At 38.9% G+C, this 21827-nt stretch overlaps 1 protein-coding gene and 15 non-coding genes across 16 annotated transcripts; all 16 read left to right on the top strand.

Moving 5' to 3' along the window:
• The first annotated feature begins 1244 nt into the window (after positions 1–1244).
• Trnat-agu (transfer RNA threonine (anticodon AGU)) lies at positions 1245–1318 on the top strand. The gene has a single exon. It is a non-coding gene; the product is annotated as a tRNA-Thr (tRNA).
• Positions 1319–1911: 593 nt separating this feature from the next.
• Positions 1912–1985, top strand: Trnat-agu (transfer RNA threonine (anticodon AGU)). Its single transcript has one exon. It is a non-coding gene; the product is annotated as a tRNA-Thr (tRNA).
• A 594-nt stretch (positions 1986–2579) lies between these two features.
• On the top strand, positions 2580–2653 carry Trnat-agu (transfer RNA threonine (anticodon AGU)). The gene has a single exon. It is a non-coding gene; the product is annotated as a tRNA-Thr (tRNA).
• A 1011-nt stretch (positions 2654–3664) lies between these two features.
• On the top strand, positions 3665–6759 carry LOC135477160 (probable ATP-dependent RNA helicase ddx56). Its single transcript, XM_064757315.1, has 3 exons — positions 3665–4064; positions 6297–6542; positions 6740–6759. Exons 1-3 carry the CDS (start codon positions 3665–3667, stop codon positions 6757–6759), a joined length of 666 nt encoding a protein of 221 aa, XP_064613385.1.
• Positions 6760–8650: 1891 nt separating this feature from the next.
• Positions 8651–8724, top strand: Trnat-agu (transfer RNA threonine (anticodon AGU)). The gene has a single exon. It is a non-coding gene; the product is annotated as a tRNA-Thr (tRNA).
• Positions 8725–10290: 1566 nt separating this feature from the next.
• Trnat-agu (transfer RNA threonine (anticodon AGU)) lies at positions 10291–10364 on the top strand. The gene has a single exon. It is a non-coding gene; the product is annotated as a tRNA-Thr (tRNA).
• Positions 10365–12266: 1902 nt separating this feature from the next.
• Trnat-agu (transfer RNA threonine (anticodon AGU)) lies at positions 12267–12340 on the top strand. Its single transcript has one exon. It is a non-coding gene; the product is annotated as a tRNA-Thr (tRNA).
• Positions 12341–14243: 1903 nt separating this feature from the next.
• Trnat-agu (transfer RNA threonine (anticodon AGU)) lies at positions 14244–14317 on the top strand. The gene has a single exon. It is a non-coding gene; the product is annotated as a tRNA-Thr (tRNA).
• Positions 14318–14887: 570 nt separating this feature from the next.
• On the top strand, positions 14888–14961 carry Trnat-ugu (transfer RNA threonine (anticodon UGU)). The gene has a single exon. It is a non-coding gene; the product is annotated as a tRNA-Thr (tRNA).
• A 585-nt stretch (positions 14962–15546) lies between these two features.
• Positions 15547–15620, top strand: Trnat-agu (transfer RNA threonine (anticodon AGU)). The gene has a single exon. It is a non-coding gene; the product is annotated as a tRNA-Thr (tRNA).
• Positions 15621–17522: 1902 nt separating this feature from the next.
• Trnat-agu (transfer RNA threonine (anticodon AGU)) lies at positions 17523–17596 on the top strand. The gene has a single exon. It is a non-coding gene; the product is annotated as a tRNA-Thr (tRNA).
• A 586-nt stretch (positions 17597–18182) lies between these two features.
• Positions 18183–18256, top strand: Trnat-agu (transfer RNA threonine (anticodon AGU)). The gene has a single exon. It is a non-coding gene; the product is annotated as a tRNA-Thr (tRNA).
• A 590-nt stretch (positions 18257–18846) lies between these two features.
• Trnat-ugu (transfer RNA threonine (anticodon UGU)) lies at positions 18847–18920 on the top strand. The gene has a single exon. It is a non-coding gene; the product is annotated as a tRNA-Thr (tRNA).
• Positions 18921–20168: 1248 nt separating this feature from the next.
• Positions 20169–20242, top strand: Trnat-agu (transfer RNA threonine (anticodon AGU)). Its single transcript has one exon. It is a non-coding gene; the product is annotated as a tRNA-Thr (tRNA).
• Positions 20243–20830: 588 nt separating this feature from the next.
• Positions 20831–20904, top strand: Trnat-agu (transfer RNA threonine (anticodon AGU)). Its single transcript has one exon. It is a non-coding gene; the product is annotated as a tRNA-Thr (tRNA).
• A 585-nt stretch (positions 20905–21489) lies between these two features.
• Trnat-ugu (transfer RNA threonine (anticodon UGU)) lies at positions 21490–21563 on the top strand. The gene has a single exon. It is a non-coding gene; the product is annotated as a tRNA-Thr (tRNA).
• The last annotated feature ends 264 nt before the right edge of the window (positions 21564–21827 follow it).

Below are 21827 nucleotides of genomic sequence, written 5' to 3'. Positions count from 1 at the left end.
GATGTCAGCTGCATGGTATTGTCAAATGTCAACTGCGTTGTTTTCTCAGATGTCAACTGCATGTTATTGTCAGATGTAAGCTGCATGGTATTGTCAAATGTCAACTGCGTGTTATTGTCAACTGAAAACTGCATGGTATTGTCAGATGTCAACTGCATGGTATTGTCAGATGCCAGTTGCATGTTATTGTCAGATAGATGTTCATGTCTAATGTCAAGAGCATGTTTTTGTTCTAAGTCATGTTATTTTCGGAAGCCACCTTGTTATACTCCGGGAGTATTTTCCGCCTCCACATCTCCATACTGATGCCATACTGATGGAAGACAAACGTCAAAAAACGTCAAACTGCGCAAAACGTCCCGACCTCCTACATGGGCTTACCTCCATGCCGCCAATGAAACTCACATAACTTTGGATAGGGTTTTTGACAAAATTAGGCCGATAAAATTCGGTGACTTCAGCTGTCACAATCAGCGCTATTTTAAACACAGACCTAACTCACTGTACTCATAGAGTTCAAGCTGTAGGCCTATTGAAGAAAATAAAAACTCGGCTATTCTTACTACGTGGTCGATTGAGGTACAGAGTGAAATGTAACATATGCGGGAAGGTCTTACGAGGAGAAAGTAGGCGACAACTGTGTATATATGATGTGTCTTCTTGTGGCAGGTCGAGTCCATGCCGCCAAAGTGCTGCCGTCACTAAAGTAGTCTGCCGGAGGCACGAAACATGATACCCCACCTAGTCACTTTATACTGACACCAAGCCAACCAGTCCTGTTTCTTTCTTCTAACCTTTCAGCGCTGATCGCCAAGCGAGGCACCAACAAGGCACCATTTTCAAAGTTTTTAAAGTTTTAGAATTATATACAGGTGGTGTAATTGGAGGCCGAGATTTTAAACCCCTCTCATTCCTGTTTCTTTGTACGGTAGTTTTCTGTTGAGAAGTCCTACTGTACGTCTTTAATTGTATTATATATTTCTGTCTGAATTCTTTGCTCTTATTTATTTATCTTTGCTTTCTCTAAAAGCCGTAGACTCCCTCAATAGGTCTGTTTATTACTTGATCTCATGTAATAACTATTCATTGTTCTTCCAGTAGAATTGATGTTTTCTTGTACCTACTGGTTCACCCAGTTCATGATCATATGGAGTGGTCGATAGCCAAAATGTAACACCTGAGTGAAAACTGGAGAAAACAGACGAGAGCATTATGGTTGATAAGCCAGATCGTTGTCGCGTCGAGGCGCCATAGCTCAGTTGGTTAGAGCGCCAGTCTAGTAAACTGGAGGTCGAGGGTTCGACTCCCTCTGGTGCCTGTCTCGTTTTTTTTATTTGTGTGATTTTTTACCATCAAAATAGCTAGGCTTCCTTTGGCAAACGACTCTTTCACTGATGACAAAATTGTATGAAAACAACGTGTTCCGTAAAATTCTTAAAAATAAGTTTGTTTAATTGCTGAAATCGTTAAACCAGATCTATGATCACCAAAACAGCTTGTAATTGTCATGTGATCTTAACCTTTTACAATTATATACAGGTGGTGTAACTGGAGGCCGAGATTTCAAAACCCTCTCATTCCTGTTACTTTGTACGGTAGTTTTCTGTTGATAAGGCCTACTGTAAGTCTTTAATTGTATTATATATTTCTGTCTGAATTCTTTGCTCTTATTTATTTATCCTTGCTTTCTCTAAAAGCCATGGACTCCCTCAGTAGGTCTGTAAATTACTTGATCTCATGTAATAGCTATTCGCTGTTCTTCTAGTAGAATTGATGTTTCCTTTTACGTACTGGTTCACCCAGTTCATGATCATATGGAGTGGTCGATAGTCAAAATGGAACACCTGCGTGAAAACTGGATAAAGCAGACGAGAGCATTATGGTTGATAAGCCAGATAGCTGTCGTGTCGGGGCGCCATAGCTCAGTTGGTTAGAGCGCCAGTCTAGTAAACTGGAGGTCGAGGGTTCGACTCCCTCTGGTGCCTGTCTTTTTTATTTGTGTAATATTTTACCATCAAAATAGCTAGGCTTCCTTTGGCAAACGACTCTTTCGCTGATGACAAAATTGTTTGAAAACAACGTGTTCCGTAAAATTCTTAAAAATAAGTTTGTGTAATTGCTGAAATCGTTAAACAAAATCTATGTTCAACAAAACAGCTTGTAATTGTCATGTGATCTTAGCGTTTTACAATTATATACAGGTGGTGTAATTGGAGGCCGAGATTTCAAACCCCTCTCATTCCTGTTTCTTTGTACGGTAGGTTTCTATTGAGAAGGCATACTGTACGTCTTTAATTGCATTGTATATTTCTGTCTCAATTCTTTGCTGTTTTTTTTTTTTTGTTATCTTTGCTTTCTCTAAAAGCCGAGGACTCCCTCAATAGGTCTGTTAATTACTTGATCTCATGTAATAACTATTCATTGTTCTTCCAGTAGAATTGATGTTTTCTTGTACCTACTGGTTCACCCAGTTCATGATCATATGGAGTGGTCGATAGCCCAAATGGAAAACCTGCGTGAAAACTGGAGAAAGCAGACGAGAGCATCTTGTTTGATAAGCCAGATGATTGTTACGTCGAGGCGCCATAGCTCAGTTGGTTAGAGCGCCAGTCTAGTAAACTGGAGGTCGAGGGTTCGACTCCCTCTGGTGCCTGTCTTTTATTTGTGTGATATTTTAACATCAAAGTAGCTGGGCCTCGGAGGTAAATGACCCTTTCGCTGATGACAAAATTGTATGAAAACAACGTGTTCTGCAAAATTCTTAAAAATATGTTTGGGAGGAGAGTGTGCTAGACGCCGAAGTGAGCGGACGTGTCGGTTATTCTCTGCTGTTTACACATTTGTGCAACAGCAACGCTTGTTTTTGAGACTGATTTTTTGGTGAACTGGGAGCCCACAGAGCTTGAGTTTGGCCAGTGGTTACTGTTTGGTGAAGGGCGTGTGCCTCGTTGGATCAGGTATGTCCAAGCCCGTGTCGTTTTCGCCTGTAAACAGGCCAAGCAGAACTTTGTCTGTGTCAATCTCTGCACGAAGCAGCCCCGCATTTTCTACGGCTGTCCAGAGGGATTTTATTCCTTTTCTGTCAAGTGTGTTAAATATCAAGACAGAGCTAAAAAGTTTTCAGAAGAATTATTTACTTCTATCTCCGCGTGTCTACAGTGGCTGGGCATAATGCCCTAGTGAGTAAATCCAGTGTTGTTGGATAAATGGAACGACGTGGTCCATTATGCCCGCGTCGTCAGTTTACCTGAATCTGACGGCCCACTGGGCACCGGATGAATTGTCAGATGACACTATCGAGGCAGCTTTGAAACCCTATGGTGAATGCCTGGGTGTGACGAAACCCAGATTTTCAGACCCGGAGCTCTCACATGTTCGTACAGGTATTCGAATTTACAGATTTAGGTGTCAAAAAGTTCGTTATGTACCAAATTTTATGAATTTCGGTGGTGACATTGTTATGTTTACCTACCCCGGGCAAACCTATGAATGTCGGAAGTGTGGCCAAAAATCACACAAGGCGGCAGAGTGTAGGGCACTGTGGTGTTCTAACTGCGACGGTTTCTCCCCCCATGAGAATCCTCACACAGAGAAGGACTGTACAGATCCATGCCGAATGTGTGACTCAGGGCTTCATACGGTCAGTGACTGTTGTGCGAGAGCAATGTCGTACTCGGCGCGGGTTAAGGGAAACCTACCGACTATGCGCCAGTATAATAAGGAAGACGCCGTAAAACAAGATGACGTTGATGTTGACGTCAGCGACGATGATGACCCATTCAACCCACCTGCTATGGAACTAGTTCAAGACAGCGAGGAGAACGAAGACGAAATCGACGGGAATGGTGACGACAGCGAAGATGATGACGTCAGCGACAACAGTGAGTCTGATAAGGAGATGGACGTCCGGGAGAATACTAAGAACACCGAAGAAGTGGATGTTGGTGATAATGAAACGTCATCAGCTATCCCGAGGGTGAATGTGGTCGTGGCTGACGTGCAATCTCCCGACGTGCGTTCACCAGTCCCAGTCGAGGAAAAGGGAGCTAAGTTGGACAATGGCAGTACAGCCGAAGAGGCAGCGTCATCTATCCCGCCCAGTTCCCATCCTACTGATTATGATGGTGTTGATGCCGATCAGTCGTCAGACTGTATGACGCCGACTCCATCTCAGGAGGGGGACACCATGCTTCTGGAATACAGGAAAAGAAAATCGGTTGCTTCTCGATTTCTCGATTGTCTCTTGAAAAGAGACAAATGAGTTGTAGCGTAATTAGGACTCTCTTATTTGACCACAATGGGTATGTACGCTCTACCTTTACTTATTTGTATAATGAGCTTAAATAATATTCGTTTTTTGACTTTAAACATTAATGGTTTACGGGATCCGTCTAAACAAGAACATGTCAAGCAATTTGTTTTCGATAAAGGAATTGATGTACTATTCTTACAGGAAACACACTTCGAAAACTATAATGACACTAAATATTTGCAAATCCCGGGCGATGCAAGGTGGGCGTATGGGTCAAATCGAAGTTGTGGGGTGGGAATAATTATTAGGTATACGATAGACTGCTTTATAAGGAAAATACAGAGATGCCCTAACGGTCGCTACATAAGCCTTAGGGTTGAGCTCAACAACACTGCTTTAAACCTTGCTTGTGTATATGCCCCTAATAATCCAAAGGAAAGAAAAGAGTTTATTTCTAATCTAGATAATGTGATGCAGGGCAGTGAGTTGGTTATTATGGGTGGGGGTTTTAATTGTGTTGAGAGCATTGAATTAGATAGAGCTGGCTGTGCCACTAATGGAAGAAATGATGGAGTGTACGAAATTAATAATTTGAAAAGAGATTTTGGTATTTGTGATATTTTTAGGAAACTGCATCCGAATAAGAATTGTTACACGTGGTCTAGGCGCCAGTGTGCCAGTAGACTGGATAGATTTTATATCCCTAACGCTGTGTTTAAGTATGTAACCCAGTGTGATGCTGTACATGTGTCTTTTTCTGATCATTCGTGTTTGTTTTTTGATATCTCTTTTGAAGATGTCATTTCATGGGGGCCGTTCTACTGGAAGTGTAATACTTCTGTGTTAAATGACACGGAGCTTGTTGATAATATTAAATCAGTCTTCCATGATATTTTCTCTGTCTGTACAACTGGTCATGCAGATCTAATAGACAGATGGGAGACATTTAAAAGGGAATGTAAAGACAGAATTCGGAGTTACTGTAAGGAGAAATCTATGAACAAAAAACGTGATTTGTTGGAACTTGAACAAGAATTAAATGCGTTAAAATCTAGTCCAATCATTAGCTGTGAGCGTATTGACAATGTGAAAAAGACTCTAAATGCCCTTTATAAGTCTAATCATGCGGGAGCGGTTATCCGTGCTAAAGCTGTTCATTTTGATCAGGGAGTGGTTGGTAGGGGCAGAAGGAAGATGATCAAAAGTATTACTTGTCATAGTGATTCTTCAATATCCCATGAATCTCAGGAAGGTATTGCTAAGTGTATAAGGTCGTATTATATGAAATTGTATACTGAACAAGATACTGACTCCTCCATTCAAGATGAGTTCTTGTCATCGCTTCCGATGTTAAATGACGATTGTAAAACTGCCTGCGAAGGCCTTTTGACTGAACAGGAGTTGTTTTTTGCAATAAAAAATATGTCTAAAAACCGTTCGCCTGGATGCGACGGTTTGCCAGCAGAGTTTTATGTACAATTTTAGCCCCTGTTTTCGGGTGTGTTTACGGATGTAGTTAATTACTGTTTTAACTTGGGTAGATTAAGTAATTCACAGCGTTCTGGGTTAATCACACTATTATGTAAGGACCCCGACAATGCCGAAAGCATAAAAAACTGGAGGCCAATTAGCTTACTAAATGTAGATTATAAGATTGTTTCTAACGCTTTGTGCAATCGGTTAAAAAATGTGATCGATACAATTGTACTTCAGAATCAGACATGTGGAATACCAGGACGAAGTATTTTTGACAACCTTCACTTATTACGAAATACATATGATTATGTTGAACAAAAAGATTTAAAAGGATGCTTTCTTAACTTAGACCAGGAGAAAGCCTTTGACAGAGTAGACTGGTCATTTTTGTTCAAATGTTTAGAGAAATTTAACTTCGGACCCGACTTTTGTAAGTGGGTGCAATTATTATATACTGACATTACAAGTAGTGTTATTGTGAACGGGCACATAACAGAAGAATTTAAACTGAGTCGAGGTGTCCGACAGGGTTGTTCTTTGTCACCATTATTGTATGTGTTGTCCTTAGAGCCCTTTATAGCGGCCATTAGAAACAATGACGAAATTAATGGTATACGGTTACCCGGCACAAATAAGGGAACAAGAGTGTCCGCATTTGCAGATGATACGACTGCAATTTTATCTGAAGAGAGTTCTGTTCCGCATGTAATTAAAATAGCAGAAAGTTATGGAAAAGCCTCAGGGGCAAAACTCAACCTGTTAAAAAGCACAGTTCTTCCCATTGGTAACTGGGACGAAACTAACGTGCACAGTGGTGGGCTTAACATCACTACAAACTCAAAGATTTGTGGGGTATTTTTTGGACCAGATCAAACAGAACTCAATTCTGAGCGTGTTTTAAGTAAGGTAAAGAAACATGTATCAGCATGGAATGGAAGATATTTGACCGTACGGGGGAGGTATGTCTTAATTAATACAGTTGCTTTAGCTGTCTTATGGTTTTCTGCACAGTGTACTCTGTTGCCACCTAAATGTGTCAATCAATGTTCCCAAACTGTGTTCAGATTTTTGTGGGATAACAAGTCCGAAAGTTTGAAGAGAGTTGTCGTACATAATAAAATAGGGAATGGAGGTCTAAACGTACATAATATAGAATGTAAAATAAAAGCACTTGTTACTCGGCATGTTTTAAAATTAATTCATGGAACAACAGCGGAATGGAAATACTTTGCCATCTATTGGTTGGGTTTACCCTTAAGGCATGTTTGTCGTGAATTCTGTCGCTCCAATGTCCCACATTCTGAAAACATTCCACCTTTTTATAGACTGGCCTTGAGCGCCTGGAGAGAATTTACCACAGGTGTACAGCAACCTGTAACATTGTGTTCAAGCAGGTATATTTATGAATATTTTGTAACAAAAATAGTACATTGTCCAAGAGCAATGTTGTCTATGCCGCATTTGGACTGGGTTAGAAAATGGAAAACTGTTTTTCATCAACTCTTAGATCACAATGAGTCAACTTCACTTACAAGTTGGTTCATGACATTTTGCCCGTTAAAGAAAAAATTCTTAGGAGAAATGTAGCAACCGATGACTTGTGTGTTTTTTGCTCCCTGTCTGAAACTCAGCAACAATGTACAATGTTTGTACAATGTAAGATCGTTCAGGATGTGTTTAATGACTTTAACCGGATATTTGTTTTGTTTGCGAACTACCTACCAAATATGGACTCGAAAACATTAATTTACAAGGTATTCAATTCCACCTTAAACCAGGAAGTTAGAGCGGTGATGGTGTATGTCATATGTGTTATTTGTATGTGTATTTGGTGTGCACGCAACGACATAATATTTCAGAAAAAGAACAGGGATGCTGTTGCCATTGTTAAGGCTGCCAAAGGAATAATTAAAACCCGTATTCATATTAACTTTTTTCGACTAGACAGGCCATCTTTGGAGAAAATCTGGTGTATAAACAAAGTCTTCTGTACATTACGGAATGATTAATTAGTGTATTTATTGAAATGAGCACCTAATGTGCAATTGTTCTATTCAAAAAGCAGTCATCTTTTCTGTGATATTTTATTTTAATTAAGATTGCCTTGTGATTTCAAAAGTTTGTGATAGCCGGGTATTGTTAAATCTTGTGTATGTTATGACAATCTGGGATCAAATTCAACAAAAAAAAAAAAAAAATGTTTGTGTCATTGCTAAAATCGTTTAACAAGATCTATGATCACCAAAACAGCTTGTAATTGTCATGTGATCTTAACGTTTTACAATTATATCCAGTCTAGTAAACTGGAGGTCGAGGGTTCGACTCCCTCTGGTGCCTCTCTTTCATTTGTGTGATATTTTACCATCAAAATAGCTAGGCCTCGGCAGCAAACGACCCTTTCGCTGATGACAAAACTGTATAAAAACAACGTGTTCTGCAAAATTCTTAAAAATATGTTTCTATAATTACTGAAATCGTTAAACAAGATCTATGATCACCAAAAGAGCTTGTAATTGTCATTTAATCTTAACGTTTTACAATTATATACAGGTGGTGTAATTGAAGGCCGAGATTTCAAACCCCTCTCATTCCCGTTTCTTTGTACGGTAGAATTCTGTTGAGAAGGCCTACTGTACGTCTTTAATTGCATTCTATATTTCTGTCTGAATTCTTTACTCTTATTTATTTATCTTTGCTTTCTCTAAAAGCCATGGACTCCCTCAATAGGTCTGTTAATTACTTGATCTCATGTAATAATTGTTCACTGTTCTTCCAGTAGAATTGATGTTTTCTTGTACGTACTGGTTCACCCAGTTCATGATCATATGGAGTGGTCGATAACCAAAATGTAACACCTGCGTGAAAACTGGAGAAAGCAGACGAGAGCATTATGGTTGATAAGCCAGATCGTTGTCGCGTCGAGGTGCCATAGCTCAGTTGGTTAGAGCGCCAGTCTAGTAAACTGGAGGTCGAGGGTTCGACTCCCTCTGGTGCCTGTCTTTTATTTCTGTAATATTTTACCATCAAAATAGCTAGGCTTCCATTGGCAAACGACTCTTTCGCTGATGACAAAATTGTTTGAAAACAACGTGTTCTGTAAAATTCTTAAAAATAAGTTTGTGTAATTGGTAAAATCGTAAAGCAGATCTATGTTCACCAAAACAGCTTGTCATTGACATGTGATCTTAACGTTTTACAATTTTATACAGGTGGTGTAATTGGAGGCCGAGATTTCAAACCCCTCTCATTCCTGTTTCTCCGCGCGGTAGTTTTCTGTTGAGAAGGCCTACTGTACGTCTTTAATTGTATTATATATTTCTGTCTGAATTCTTTGCTCTTATTTATTTATCTTTGCTTTCTCTGAAAGCCGTAGACTCCCTCAATAGGTCTGTTAATTACTTGATCTCATGTAATAACTATTCACTGTTCTTCCAGTAGAATTGATGTTTTCTTGTACGTACTGGTTCACCCAGTTCATGATCATATGGAGTGGTCAATAGCCCAAATGGAACACCTGAGTGAAAACTGGAGAAAGAAGACGAGAGCATCTTGTTTGATAAGCCAGATCGTTGGCGCGTTAAGGAGCCATAGCTCAGTTGGTTAGAGCGCCAGTCTAGTCAAATGGAGGTCGAGGGTTCGACTCCCTCTGGTAAATGTCTTTTATTTGTGTGATATTTTAACATCAAAGTAGCTAGGCCTCGGAGGCAAACGACCCTTTCCCTGATGACAAAATTGTTTGAAAACAACGTGTTCTGCGAAATTCTTAAAAATAACTTTGTTTAATTGCTGAAATCGTTAAACAAGATCTATGTTCACCAAAACAGCTTGTAATTGTCATTTGATCTTAACGTTTTGCAATTATATACAGGTGGTGTAACTGGAGGCCGAGATTTCAAAACCCTCTCATTCCTGTTTCTTCGTACGGTAGTTTTCCGTTGAGAAGGCCTACTGCACATCTTCAAATGTATTATATATTTCTGTCTGAATTGTGTAATATTTTACCATCAAAATAGCTAGGCTTCCTTTGGCAAACGACTCTTTCGCTGATGACAAAACTGTTTGAAAACAACGTGTTCTGCAAAATTCTTAAAAATAAGTTTGTGTAATTGCTGAAATCGTTAAACAAGATCTATGTTCAACAAAACAGCTTGTAATTGTCATGTGATCTTAGCGTTTTACAATTATATACAGGTGGTGTAATTGGAGGCCGAGATTTCAAACCCCTCTCATTCCTGTTTCTTCGTTCGCTAGTTTTCTGTTGAGAAGGCCTACTGTAAGTCTTTAATTGTATTATATATTTCTGTCTGAATTCTTTGCTCTTATTTATTTATCTTTGCTTTCTCTGAAAGCCGTGCACTAACTCAATAGGTCTGTTAATTACTTGATCTCATGTAATAACTATTCACTGTTCTCCCAGTAGAATTGATGTTTTCTTGTACCTACTGGTTCACCAAGTTCATGATCATATGGAGTGGTCGATAGCCAAAATGTAACACCTGCGTGAAAACTGGAGAAAGAAGACGAGAGCATTATGGTTGATAAGCCAGGTCGTTGTCACGCAAGGCGCCATAGCTCAGTTGGTTAGAGCGCCAGTCTAGTAAACTGGAGGTCGAGGGTTCGACTCCCTCTGGTGCCTGTCTTTTATTTGTGTGATATTTTAACATCAAAGTAGCTAAGCCTCGAAGGCAAACGACGATATCCCTAATGACAAAAATGTTTGAAAACAACGTGTTCTGCGAAATTCTTAAAAATAAGTTTGTTTAATTGCTGAAATCGTTAAACAAGATCTATGTTCACGAAAACAGCTTATAATTGTCATTTGATCTTAACGTTTTGCAATTATATACAGGTGGTGTAACTGGAGGCCGAGATTTCAAAACCCTCTCATTCCTGTTTCTTCGTACGGTAGTTTTCTGTTGAAAAGGCCTACTCCACATCTTCAAATGTATTATATATTTCTGTCTGAATTCTTTGCTCTTATTTATTTATCTTTGCTTTCTCTGAAAGCCGTGGACTCCCTCAATAGGTCTGTTAATTACTTGATCTCATGTAATAACTATTTACTGTTCTTCCAGTGGAATTGATGTTTTCTTGTACCTACTGGTTCACCCAGTTCATGATCATATGGAGTGGTCGATAGCCCAAATGGAACACCTGAGTAAAAACTGGAGAAAGTAGACGAGAGCAACTTGTTTGATAAGCCAGATCGTTGTCGCGTCGAAGCGATATAGTTAAGCTGGTTAGAGCGCCAGTCTAGTAAACTGGAGGTCGAGAGTTCGACTCCCTCTGGTGCCTGCATTTATTTGTGTGATATTTTACCATCAAAATCGCTAAGCTTCCTTTGGCAAACGACCCTTTTGCTGATGACAAAATTGTTTGAAAACAACGTGTTCTGTAAAATTTTTAAAAATAAGTTTGTGTAATTGCTGAAATCGTTAAACAAGATCTGTGTTCACCAAAACAGCTTGTCATTGTCATGTGATCTTAACGTTTTACAATTATATACAGGTGGTGTAATTGGAGGCCGAGATTTCAAACCCTTCTCATTCCTGTTTCTTCGTACGGTAGTTTTCTGTTGAGAAGGCCTACTGTACGTCTTTAATTGTATTATATATTTCTGTCTGAATTCTTTGCTCTTATTTATTTATCTTTGCTTTCTCTGAAAGCCGTGGACTCCCTCAATACTTCTGTTAATTACTTGATCTCATGTAATAACTATTTACTGTTCTTCCAGTGGAATTGATGTTTTCTTGTACCTACTGGTTCACCCAGTTCATGATCATATGGAGTGGTCGATAGCCAAAATGTAACACCTGCGTAAAAACTGGAGAAAGCAGACGAGAAAATCTTGTTTGATAAGCCAGATACTTGTTGCGTCGAAGCGCCAAAACTCAGTTGGTTAGAGCGCCAGTCTAGTAAACTGGAGGTCGAGGGTTCGACTCCCTCTGTTGCATGTCGTTTATTTGTGTGATATTTTAACATAAAAGTAGCTAGGCCTCGAAGGCAAACGACCCTTTCCCTGATGACAAAATTGTATGAAAACAACGTGTTCTTTGAAATTCTTAAAAATAAGTTTGTTTAATTGCTGAAATCGTTAAACCAGATCTATGTTCACCAAAACAGCTTGTAATTGTCATGTGATCTTAACGTTTTGCAATTATATACAGGTGGTGTAATTGGAGGCCGAGATTTCAAACCCCTCTCATTCCTGTTTCTTCGTTCGCTAGTTTTCTGTTGAGAAGGCCTACTGTAAGTCTTTAATTGTATTATATATTTCTGTCTGAATTCTTTGCTCTTATTTATTTATCTTTGCTTTTTCTGAAAGCCGTGCACTAACTCAATAGGTCTGTTAATTACTTGATCTCATGTAATAACTATTTACTGTTCTTCCAGTGGAATTGATGTTTTCTTGTACGTACTGGTTCACCCAGTTCATGATCATATGGAGTGGTCGATAGCCAAAATGTAACACCTGCGTGAAAACTGGAGAAAGAAGACAAGAGCATTATGGTTGATAAGCCAGGTCGTTGTCATGCAAGGCGCCATAGCTCAGTTGGTTAGAGCGCCAGTCTAGTAAACTGGAGGTCGAGGGTTCGACTCCCTCTGGTGCCTGTCTTTTATTTGTGTGATATTTTAACATCAAAGTAGCTAAGCCTCGAAGGCAAACGACGACTTCCCTGATGACAAAAATGTTTGAAAACAACGTATTCTGCGAAATTCTTAAAAATAAGTTTGTTTAATTGCTGAAATCGTTAAACAAGATCTATGTTCACCAAAAGAGCTTATAATTGTCATTTGATCTTAACGTTTTGCAATTATATACAGGTGGTGTAACTGGAGGCCGAGATTTCAAAACCCTCTCATTCCTGTTTCTTCGTACGGTAGTTTTCTGTTGAGAAGGCCTACTCCACATCTTCAAATGTATTATATATTTCTGTCTGAATTCTTTGCTCTTATTTATTTATCTTTGCTTTCTCTGAAAGCCGTGGACTCCCTCAATAGGTCTGTTAATTACTTGATCTCATGTAATAACTATTTACTGTTCTTCCAGTGGAATTGATGTTTTCTTGTACCTACTGGTTCACCCAGTTCATGATCATATGGAGTGGTCGATAGCCCAAATGGAACACCTGAGTAAAAACTGGAGAAAGTAGACGAGAGCAACTTGTTTGATAAGCCAGATCGTTGTCGCGTCGAAGCGATATAGTTAAGCTGGTTAGAGCGCCAGTCTAGTAAACTGGAGGTCGAGGATACGACTCCCTCTGGTGCCTGCATTTATTTGTGTGATATTTTACCATCAAAATCGCTAAGCTTCCTTTGGCAAACGACCATTTTGCTGATGACAAAATTGTTTGAAAACAACGTGTTCTGCAAAATTCTTAAAAATAAGTTTGTGTAATTGCTGAAATCGTTAAACAAGATGTATGTTCACCAAAACAGCTTGTAATTGTCATGTGATCTTAGCGTTTTACAATTATATACAGGTGGTGTAATTAGAGGCCGAGGTTTTAAAACTTTCTCATTCCTGTTTCTTCATTCAGTAGTTTTCTGTTGAGAAGGCCTACTGTACGTCTTTAATTGTATTATATATTTCTGTCTGAATTCTTTGCTCTTATTTATTTATCTTTGCTTTCTCTGAAAGCCGTGGACTCCCTCAATACTTCTGTTAATTACTTGATCTCATGTAATAACTATTTACTGTTCTTCCAGTGGAATTGATGTTTTCTTGTACCTACTGGTTCACCCAGTTCATGATCATATGGAGTGGTCGATAGCCAAAATGTAACACCTGCGTAAAAACTGGAGAAAGCAGACGAGAAAATCTTGTTTGATAAGCCAGATACTTGTTGCGTCGAAGCGCCAAAACTCAGTTGGTTAGAGCGCCAGTCTAGTAAACTGGAGGTCGAGGGTTCGACTCCCTCTGTTGCATGTCGTTTATTTGTGTGATATTTTAACATAAAAGTAGCTAGGCCTCGAAGGCAAACGACCCTTTCCCTGATGACAAAATTGTTTGAAAACAACGTGTTCTTTGAAATTCTTAAAAATAAGTTTGTTTAATTGCTGAAATCGTTAAACAAGATCTATGTTCACGAAAACAGCTTGTAATTGTCATGTGATCTTAACGTTTTGCAATTATATACATGTGGTGTAACTGGAGGCCGAGATTTCAAACCCCTCTCATTCCTGTTTCTTCGTACGGTAGTTTTCTGTTGAGAAGGCCTACTGTACGTCTTCAAATGTATTATATATTTCTGCATGAATTCTTTGCTCTTATTTATTTATCTTTGCTTTCTCTAAAAGCCATGGACTCCCTCAATAGGTCTGTTAATTACTTGATCTCATGTAATAACTATTTACTGTTCTTCCAGTAGAATTGATGTTTTCTTGTACCTACTGGTTCACCCAGTTCATGATCATATGAAGTGGTCGATAGCCAAAATGTAACATCCAAGTGAAAACTGGAGAAAGCAGACGAGAGCATCTTGTTTGATAAGCCAGATCGTTGTCTCGTCGAGGCGCCATAGCTCAGTTGGTTAGAGCGCCAGTCTAGTAAACTGGAGGTTGAGGGTTCGACTCCCTCTGGTGCCTCTCTTTCATTTGTGTAATATTTTACCATTAAAATAGCTAGACTTCCTTTGGCAAACGACTCTTTCGCTGATGACAAAATTGTTTAAAAACAACGTGTTCCGTAAAATTCTTAAAAATAAGTTTGTGTAATTGCTGAAATCGTTAAACCAGATCTATGTTCACCAAAACAGCTTGTAATTGTCATTTGATCTTAACGTTTTACAATTATATACAGGTGGTGTAACTGGAGGCCGAGATTTCAAAACCCTCTCATTCCTGTTTCTTCGTACGGTAGTTTTCTGTTGAGAAGGCCTACTGCACATCTTCAAATGTATTATATATTTCTGTCTGAATTCTTTGCTCTTATTTATTTATCTTTGCTTTCTCTGAAAGCCGTGGACTCCCTCAATAGGTCTGTTAATTACTTGATCTCATGTAATAACTGTTAACTGTTCTTCCAGTAGAATTGATGTTTTCTTGTACCTACTGGTTCACCCAGTTCATGATCATATGAAGTGGTCGATAGTCAAAATGGAACACCTGAGTAAAAACTAGAGAAAGCAGACAAGAACATTATGGTTATCACGTCGAGGCGCCATAGCTCAGTTGGTTAGAGCGCCAGTCTTGTAAACTGGAGGTCGAGGGTTCGACTCCCTCTGGTGCCTGTCTTCTATTTGTGTAATATTTTACCATCAAAATAGCTAGGCTTCCTTTGGCAAACGACTCTTTCGCTGATGACAAAATTGTTTGAAAACAACGTGTTCTGTAAAATTTTTAAAAATAAGTTTGTGTAATTGCTGAAATCGTTAAGCAAGATCTGTGTTCACCAAAACAGCTTGTAATTGTCATGTGATCTTAGCGTTTTACAATTATATACAGGTGGTGTAATTGGAGGCCGAGATTTCAAACCCCTCTCATTCCTGTTTCTTCGTTCGGTAGTTTTCTGTTGAGAAGGCCTACTGTACGTCTTTATTTGTATTATATATTTCTGTCTGAATTCTTTGCTGTTTTTTATTTATCTTTGCTTTTTCTGAAAGCCGTGCACTAAATCAATAGGTCTGTTAATTACTTGATCTCATGTAATAACTATTTACTGTTCTTCTAGTGGAATTGATGTTTTCTTGTACCTACTGGTTCACCCAGTTCATGATCATATGAAGTGGTCGATAGCCAAAATGTAACACCTGCATGAAAACTGGAGAAAGAAGACGAGAGCATTATGGTTGATAAGCCAGGTTGTTGTCATGCAAGGCGCCATAGCTCAGTTGGTTAGAGCGCCAGTCTAGTAAACTGGAGGTCGAGGGTTCGACTCCCTCTGGTGCCTGTCTTTTATTTGTGTGATATTTTAACATCAAAGTAGCTAAGCCTCGAAGGCAAACGACTCTTTCCCTGATGACAAAAATGTTTGAAAACAACGTGGTCTGCGAAATTCTTAAAAATAAGCTTGTTTAATTGCTGAAATCGTTAAACAAGATCTATGTTCACCAAAACAGCTTATAATTGTCATTTGATCTTAACGTTTTGCAATTATATACAGGTGGTGTAACTGGAGGCCGAGATTTCAAAACCCTCTCATTCCTGTTTCTTCGTACGGTAGTTTTCTGTTGAGAAGGCCTACTCCACATCTTCAAATGTATTATATATTTCTGTCTGAATTCTTTGCTCTTATTTATTTATCTTTGCTTTCTCTGAAAGCCGTGGACTCCCTCAATAGGTCTGTTAATTACTTGATCTCATGTAATAACTATTTACTGTTCTTCCAGTGGAATTGATGTTTTCTTGTACTTACTGGTTCACCCAGTTCATGATCATATGGAGTGGTCGATAGCCCAAATGGAACACCTGAGTAAAAACTGGAGAAAGTAGACGAGAGCAACTTGTTTGATAAGCCAGATCGTTGTCGCGTCGAAGCGATATAGTTAAGCTGGTTAGAGCGCCAGTCTAGTAAACTGGAGGTCGAGGGTTCGACTCCCTCTGGTGCCTGCATTTATTTGTATGATATTTTACCATCAAAATCGCTAAGCTTCCTTTGGCAAACGACCCTTTTGCTGATGACAAAATTGTTTGAAAACAACGTGTTCTGCAAAATTCTTAAAAATAAGTTTGTGTAATTGCTGAAATCGTTAAACAAGATGTATGTTCACCAAAACAGCTTGTAATTGTCATGTGATCTTAGCGTTTTACAATTATATACAGGTGGTGTAATTAGAGGCCGAGGTTTTAAAACTTTCTCATTCCTGTTTCTTCGTTCGGTAGTTTTCTGTTGAGAAGGCCTACTGTACGTCTTAATTGTATTATATATTTCTGTCCAAATTCTTTGCTCTTATTTATTTATCTTTGCTTTCTCTGAAAGCCGTGGACTCCCTCAATAGGTCTGTTAATTACTTGATCTCATGTAATAACTATTTACTGTTCTTCCAGTGGAATTGATGTTTTCTTGTACCTACTGGTTCACCCAGTTCATAATCATATGGAGTGAACGATAGCCAAAATGTAACACCTGCGTAAAAACTGGAGAAAGCAGACGAGAAAATCTTGTTTGATAAGCCAGATACTTGTTGCGTCGAAGCGCCAAAACTCAGTTGGTTAGAGCGCCAGTCTAGTAAACTGGAGGTCGAGGGTTCGACTCCCTCTGTTGCATGTCGTTTATTTGTGTGATATTTTAACATAAAAGTAGCTAGGCCTCGAAGACAAACGACCCTTTCCCTGATGACAAAATTGTATGAAAACAACGTGTTCTTTGAAATTCTTAAAAATAAGTTTGTTTAATTGCTAAAATTGTTAAACCAGATCTATGTTCAACAAAACAGCTTGTAATTGTCATGTGATCTTAACGTTTTGCAATTATATACAGGTGGTGTAACTGGAGGCCGAGATTTCAAAACCCTCTCATTCCTGTTTCTTCGTACGGTAGTTTTCTGTTGAGAAGGACTACTGCACGTCTTCAAATGTATTATATATTTCTGCCTGAATTCTTTGCTCTTATTTATTTATCTTTGCTTTCTCTGAAAGCCGTGGACTCCCTCAATAGGTCTGTTAATTACTTGATCTCATGTAATAACTATTTACTGTTCTTCCAGTAGAATTGATGTTTTCTTGTACCTACTGGTTCACCCAGTTCATGATCATATGGAGTGGTCGATAGCCAAAATGTAACACCTGCGTGAAAACTGGAGAAAGCAGACGAGAGCATCTTGTTTGATAAGCCAGATCGTTCTCTCGTCGAGGCACCATAGCTCAGTTGGTTAGAGCGCCAGTCTAGTAAACTGGAGGTCGAGGGTTCGACTCCCTCTGGTTCCTCTCTTTCCTTTGTGTAATATTTTACCATTAAAATAGCTAGACTTCCTTTGGCAAACGACTCTTTCGCTGATGACAAATTTGTTTGAAAAGTACGTGTTCCGTAAAATTCTTAAAACTAAGTTTGTGTAATTGCTGAAATCGTTAAACCAGATCTATGTTCACCAAAACAGCTTGTAATTGTCATGTGATCTGAACGTTTTACAATTATATACAGGTGGTGTAATTGGAGGCCGAGATTTCAAACCCCTCTCATTCCTGTTTCTTCGTACGGTAGTTTTCTGTTGAGAAGGCCTACTGTACGTCTTTAATAGTATTATATATTTCTGTCTGAATTCTTTGTTCTTATTTATTTATCTTTTCTTTCTCTGAAAGCCGTAGACTCCTTCAATAGGTCTGTTAATTACTTGATCTCATGTAATAAATGTTCACTGTTCTTCCAGTAGAATTGATGTTTTCTTGTACCTACTGGTTCACCAAGTTCATGATCATATGGAGTGGTCGATAGCCAAAATGGAACATCTGAGTGAAAACTGGAGAAAGCAGACGAGAGCAACTTGTTTGATAAGCCAGATCGTTGTCGCGTCGAGGCGCCATAGCTCAGTTGGTAAGAGCGCCAGTCTAGTAAACTGGAGGTCGAGGATTCGACTCCCTCTGGTGCCTGTCTTTTTTTATTTGTGTGATATTTTACCATCAAAATAGCTAGACTTCCTTTGGCAAACGACTCTTTCGCTGATGACAAAATTGTTTCAAAACAACGTGTTCCGTAAAATTCTTAAAAACAAGTTTGTGTAATTGCTGAAATCGTTAAACAAGATCTATGTTCAGCAAAACAGCTTGTCATTGTTATGTGATCTTAGCGTTTTACAATTTTATACAGGTGGTGTAACTGGAGGCCGAGATTTCAAAACCCTCTCATTCCTGTTTCTTCGTACGGCAATTTTCTGTTGAGAAGGCCTACTGTACGTCTTTAATTGTATTATATATTTCTGTATGAATTTTTTTGCTGTTTTTTATTTATCTTTGCTTTCTCTAAAAGCCGTGGACTCCTTCAATAGGTCTGTTAATTACTTGATCTCATGTAATAACTATTTACTGTTCTTCCAGTAGAATTGATGTTTTCTTGTACCTACTGGTTCACCAAGTTCATGATCATATGGAGTGGTCGATAGCCAAAATGTAACACCTGCGTGAAAACTGGAGAAAGCAGACGAGAACATTATGGTTGATAAACCAGATCGTTGTCGCGTAGAGGCGTCATAGCTCAGTTGGCTAGAGCGCCAGTCTTGTAAACTGGAGGTCGAGGGTTCGACTCCATCTGGTGCCTGTCTTTTATATGTGTGATATTTTACCATCAAAATAGCTAGACTTCCTTTGGCAAACGACCCTTTCGCTGATGACAAAATTGTTTAAAAACAACGTGTTCCGTAAAATTCTTAAAAATAACTTTGTTTAATTGCTGAAATCGTTAAACCAGATCTATGATCACCAAAACAGCTTGTAATTGTCATGTGATCTTAACGTTTTGCATTTATATACAGGTGGTGTAACTGGAGGCCGAGATTTCAAACCCCTCTACCATTCCTGTTTCTTCGTACGGTAGTTTTCTGTTGAGAAGGCCTACTGCACGTCTTCAAATGTATTATATATTTCTGTCTGAATTCTTTGCTCTTATTTATTTATCTTTGCTTTCTCTAAAAGCCGTAGAATCCCTCAATAGATCTGTTAATTACTTGATCTCATGTAATAACTGTTAACTGTTCTACCATTAGAATTGATGTTTTCTTGTACGTACTGGTTCACCCAGTTCATTATCATATGGAGTGGTCGATAGCCAAAATGGAACACCGGCCAGAACACCGGAGAAAGCAGACGAGAGCATTATGGTCGATAAGCCAGATCGTTGGCGCTTCGAAGCGCCATAGCTCAGTTGGTTAGAGCGCCAGTCTTGTAAACTGGAGGTCGAGAGTTCGACTCCCTCTGCTACATTTCTTCTATTTGTGTAATATTTTACCATCAAAATAGCTAGACTACCTTTGGCAAACGATTCTTTCGCTGATGACAAAATTGTTTGAAAACAACGTGTTCTGTAAAATTCTTAAAAATAAGTTTGTGTAATTGCTGAAATCATTAAAGAAGATCTATGTTCACCAAAACAGCTTGTAATTATCATGTGATCTTAGCGTTTTACAATTATATACAGGTGGTGTAATTGGAGGCCGAGATTTCAAACCCTTCTCACTCCTGTTTCTTCGTACGGTAGTTTTCTGTTGAGAAGGCCTACTGCACGTCTTAGATTGTATTATATATTTCTGTCTGAATTCTTTGCTCTTATTTATTTATCTTTGCTTTCTCAGAAAGCCGTGGACTCCCTCAATAGGTCTGTTAATAACTGGATCTCATGTAATAACTATTTACTGTTCTTCCAGAAGAATTGATGTTTTCTTGTACCTACTGTTTCACCCAGTTCATGATCATATGGAGTGGTCGATAGCCCAAATGGAACACCTGCGTGAAAACTGGAGAAAGCAGACGAGAGCATCTTCTTTGATAGGCCAGATCGTTGTGGCTTTGAAGCCCCATAGCTCAGTTGGTAAGAGCGCCAGTCTAGTAAACTGGAGGTCGAGGGTTCGACTCCCTCTGATGCCTGTCTTTTATTTGTGTGATATTTTACCATCAAAATCGCTAGGCTTCCTTTGGCAAACAACCCGTTCTCTGATGACAAAATTGTTTGAAAACAACGTGTTCCGTAAAATTCTTAAAAATAAGTTTGTGTAATTGCTGAAATCGTTAAACAAGATGTATGTTCAGCAAAATAGCTTGTAATTGTCATGTGATCTTAACGTTTTCCAATTATATACAGGTGGTGTAATTGGAGGCCGAGATTTCAAAACCCTCTACCATTCCTGTTTCTTTGTAAGGTAGTTTTCTGTTGAGAAGGCCAACTGCACGTCTTTAAATGTATTATATATTTCTGTCTGAATTCTTTGCTCTTATTTATTTATCTTTGCTTTCTCTGAAAGCCGTAGACTCCCTCAACAGGTCTGTTAATTACTTGATCTCATGTAATAACTGTTCACTGTTCTTCCAGTAGAATTGATGCTTTCTTGTACGTACTGGTTCACCCAGTTCATGATCATATGGAGCGGTCAATAGCCCAAATAGAACACCTGCGTGAAAACTGGAGAAAGCAGACGAGAGCAACTTGTTTGATAAGCCAGATCGTTGTCGCATCAAGGCGCCATAGCTCAGTTGGTTAGAGCGCCAGTCTAGTAAACTGGAGGTCGAGGGTTCGACTCCCTCTGGTGCCTGTCTTTTATATGTGTGATATTTTACCATCAAAATAGCTAGACTTCCTTTGGCAAACGACTCTTTCGCTGATGACAAAATTGTTTGAAAACAAAGTGTTCCGTAAAATTCTTAAAAATAAGTTTGTGTAATTGCTGAAATCGTTAAACAAGATCTGTGTTCACCAAAACAGCTTGTCAGTGTCATGTGATCTTAGCGTTTTACAATTTTATACAGGTGGTGTAATTGGAGGCCGAGATTTTAAACCCCTCTCATTCCTGTTTCTTTGAACGGTAGTTTTCTGTTGAGAAGGCCTACTGTACGTCTTTAATTGTATTATATATTTCTGTCTGAATTCTTTGCTGTTTTTATTTATCTTTGCTTTCTCTGAAAGCCGTGGACTCCCTCAATAGGTCCGTTAATTACTTGATCTCATGTAATAACTGTTCACTGTTCTTCCAGTAGAATTGATGTTTTCTTGTACCTACTGGTTTACCCAGTTCATGATCATATGGAGTGGTCGATAGCCAAAATGTAACACTTGAGTGAAAACTGGAGAAAGCAGACGAGAGCATTATGGTTGATAAACCAGATCGTTGTCGCGTAGAGGCGCCATAGCTCAGTTGGTTAGAGCGCCAGTCTTGTAAACTGGAGGTCGAGGGTTCGACTCCCTCTGGTGCCTGTCTTTTATATGTGTGATATTTTACCATCAAAATAGCTAGACTTCCTTTGGCAAACTACTCTTTCGCTGATGACAAAATTGTTTGAAAACAACGTGTTCTGTAAAAGTCTTAAAAATAAGTTTGTTTAATTGCTGAAATCGTTAAACCAGATCTATGTTCACCAAAACAGCCTGTAATTGTCATGTGATCTTAACGTTTTGCAATTATATACAGGTGGTGTAACTGGAGGCCGAGATTTCAAAACCCTCTCATTCCTGTTTCTT

The sequence above is a fragment of the Liolophura sinensis genome, chromosome 10 (assembly GCF_032854445.1).
Source record: "Liolophura sinensis isolate JHLJ2023 chromosome 10, CUHK_Ljap_v2, whole genome shotgun sequence".
NCBI classification, from domain to species: domain Eukaryota; kingdom Metazoa; phylum Mollusca; class Polyplacophora; order Chitonida; family Chitonidae; genus Liolophura; species Liolophura sinensis.
The sequence above is the reverse complement of the archived record's forward strand: the minus strand, read 5'-3'. Positions and strand labels throughout refer to the sequence as shown.

Coding starts and splice junctions, on each gene's coding strand:
- LOC135477160 (XM_064757315.1), top strand. CDS start 3,665: ATGTCGTACTCGGCGCGGGTTAAGGGAAACCTACCGACTATGCGCCAG. Junction 4,065..6,296: donor AGCTAAGTTGGACAATGGCA/GTACAGCCGAAG, acceptor TGTTGTCCTTAG/AGCCCTTTATAGCGGCCATT. Junction 6,543..6,739: donor CGAAACTAACGTGCACAGTG/GTGGGCTTAACA, acceptor TTTTCTGCACAG/TGTACTCTGTTGCCACCTAA.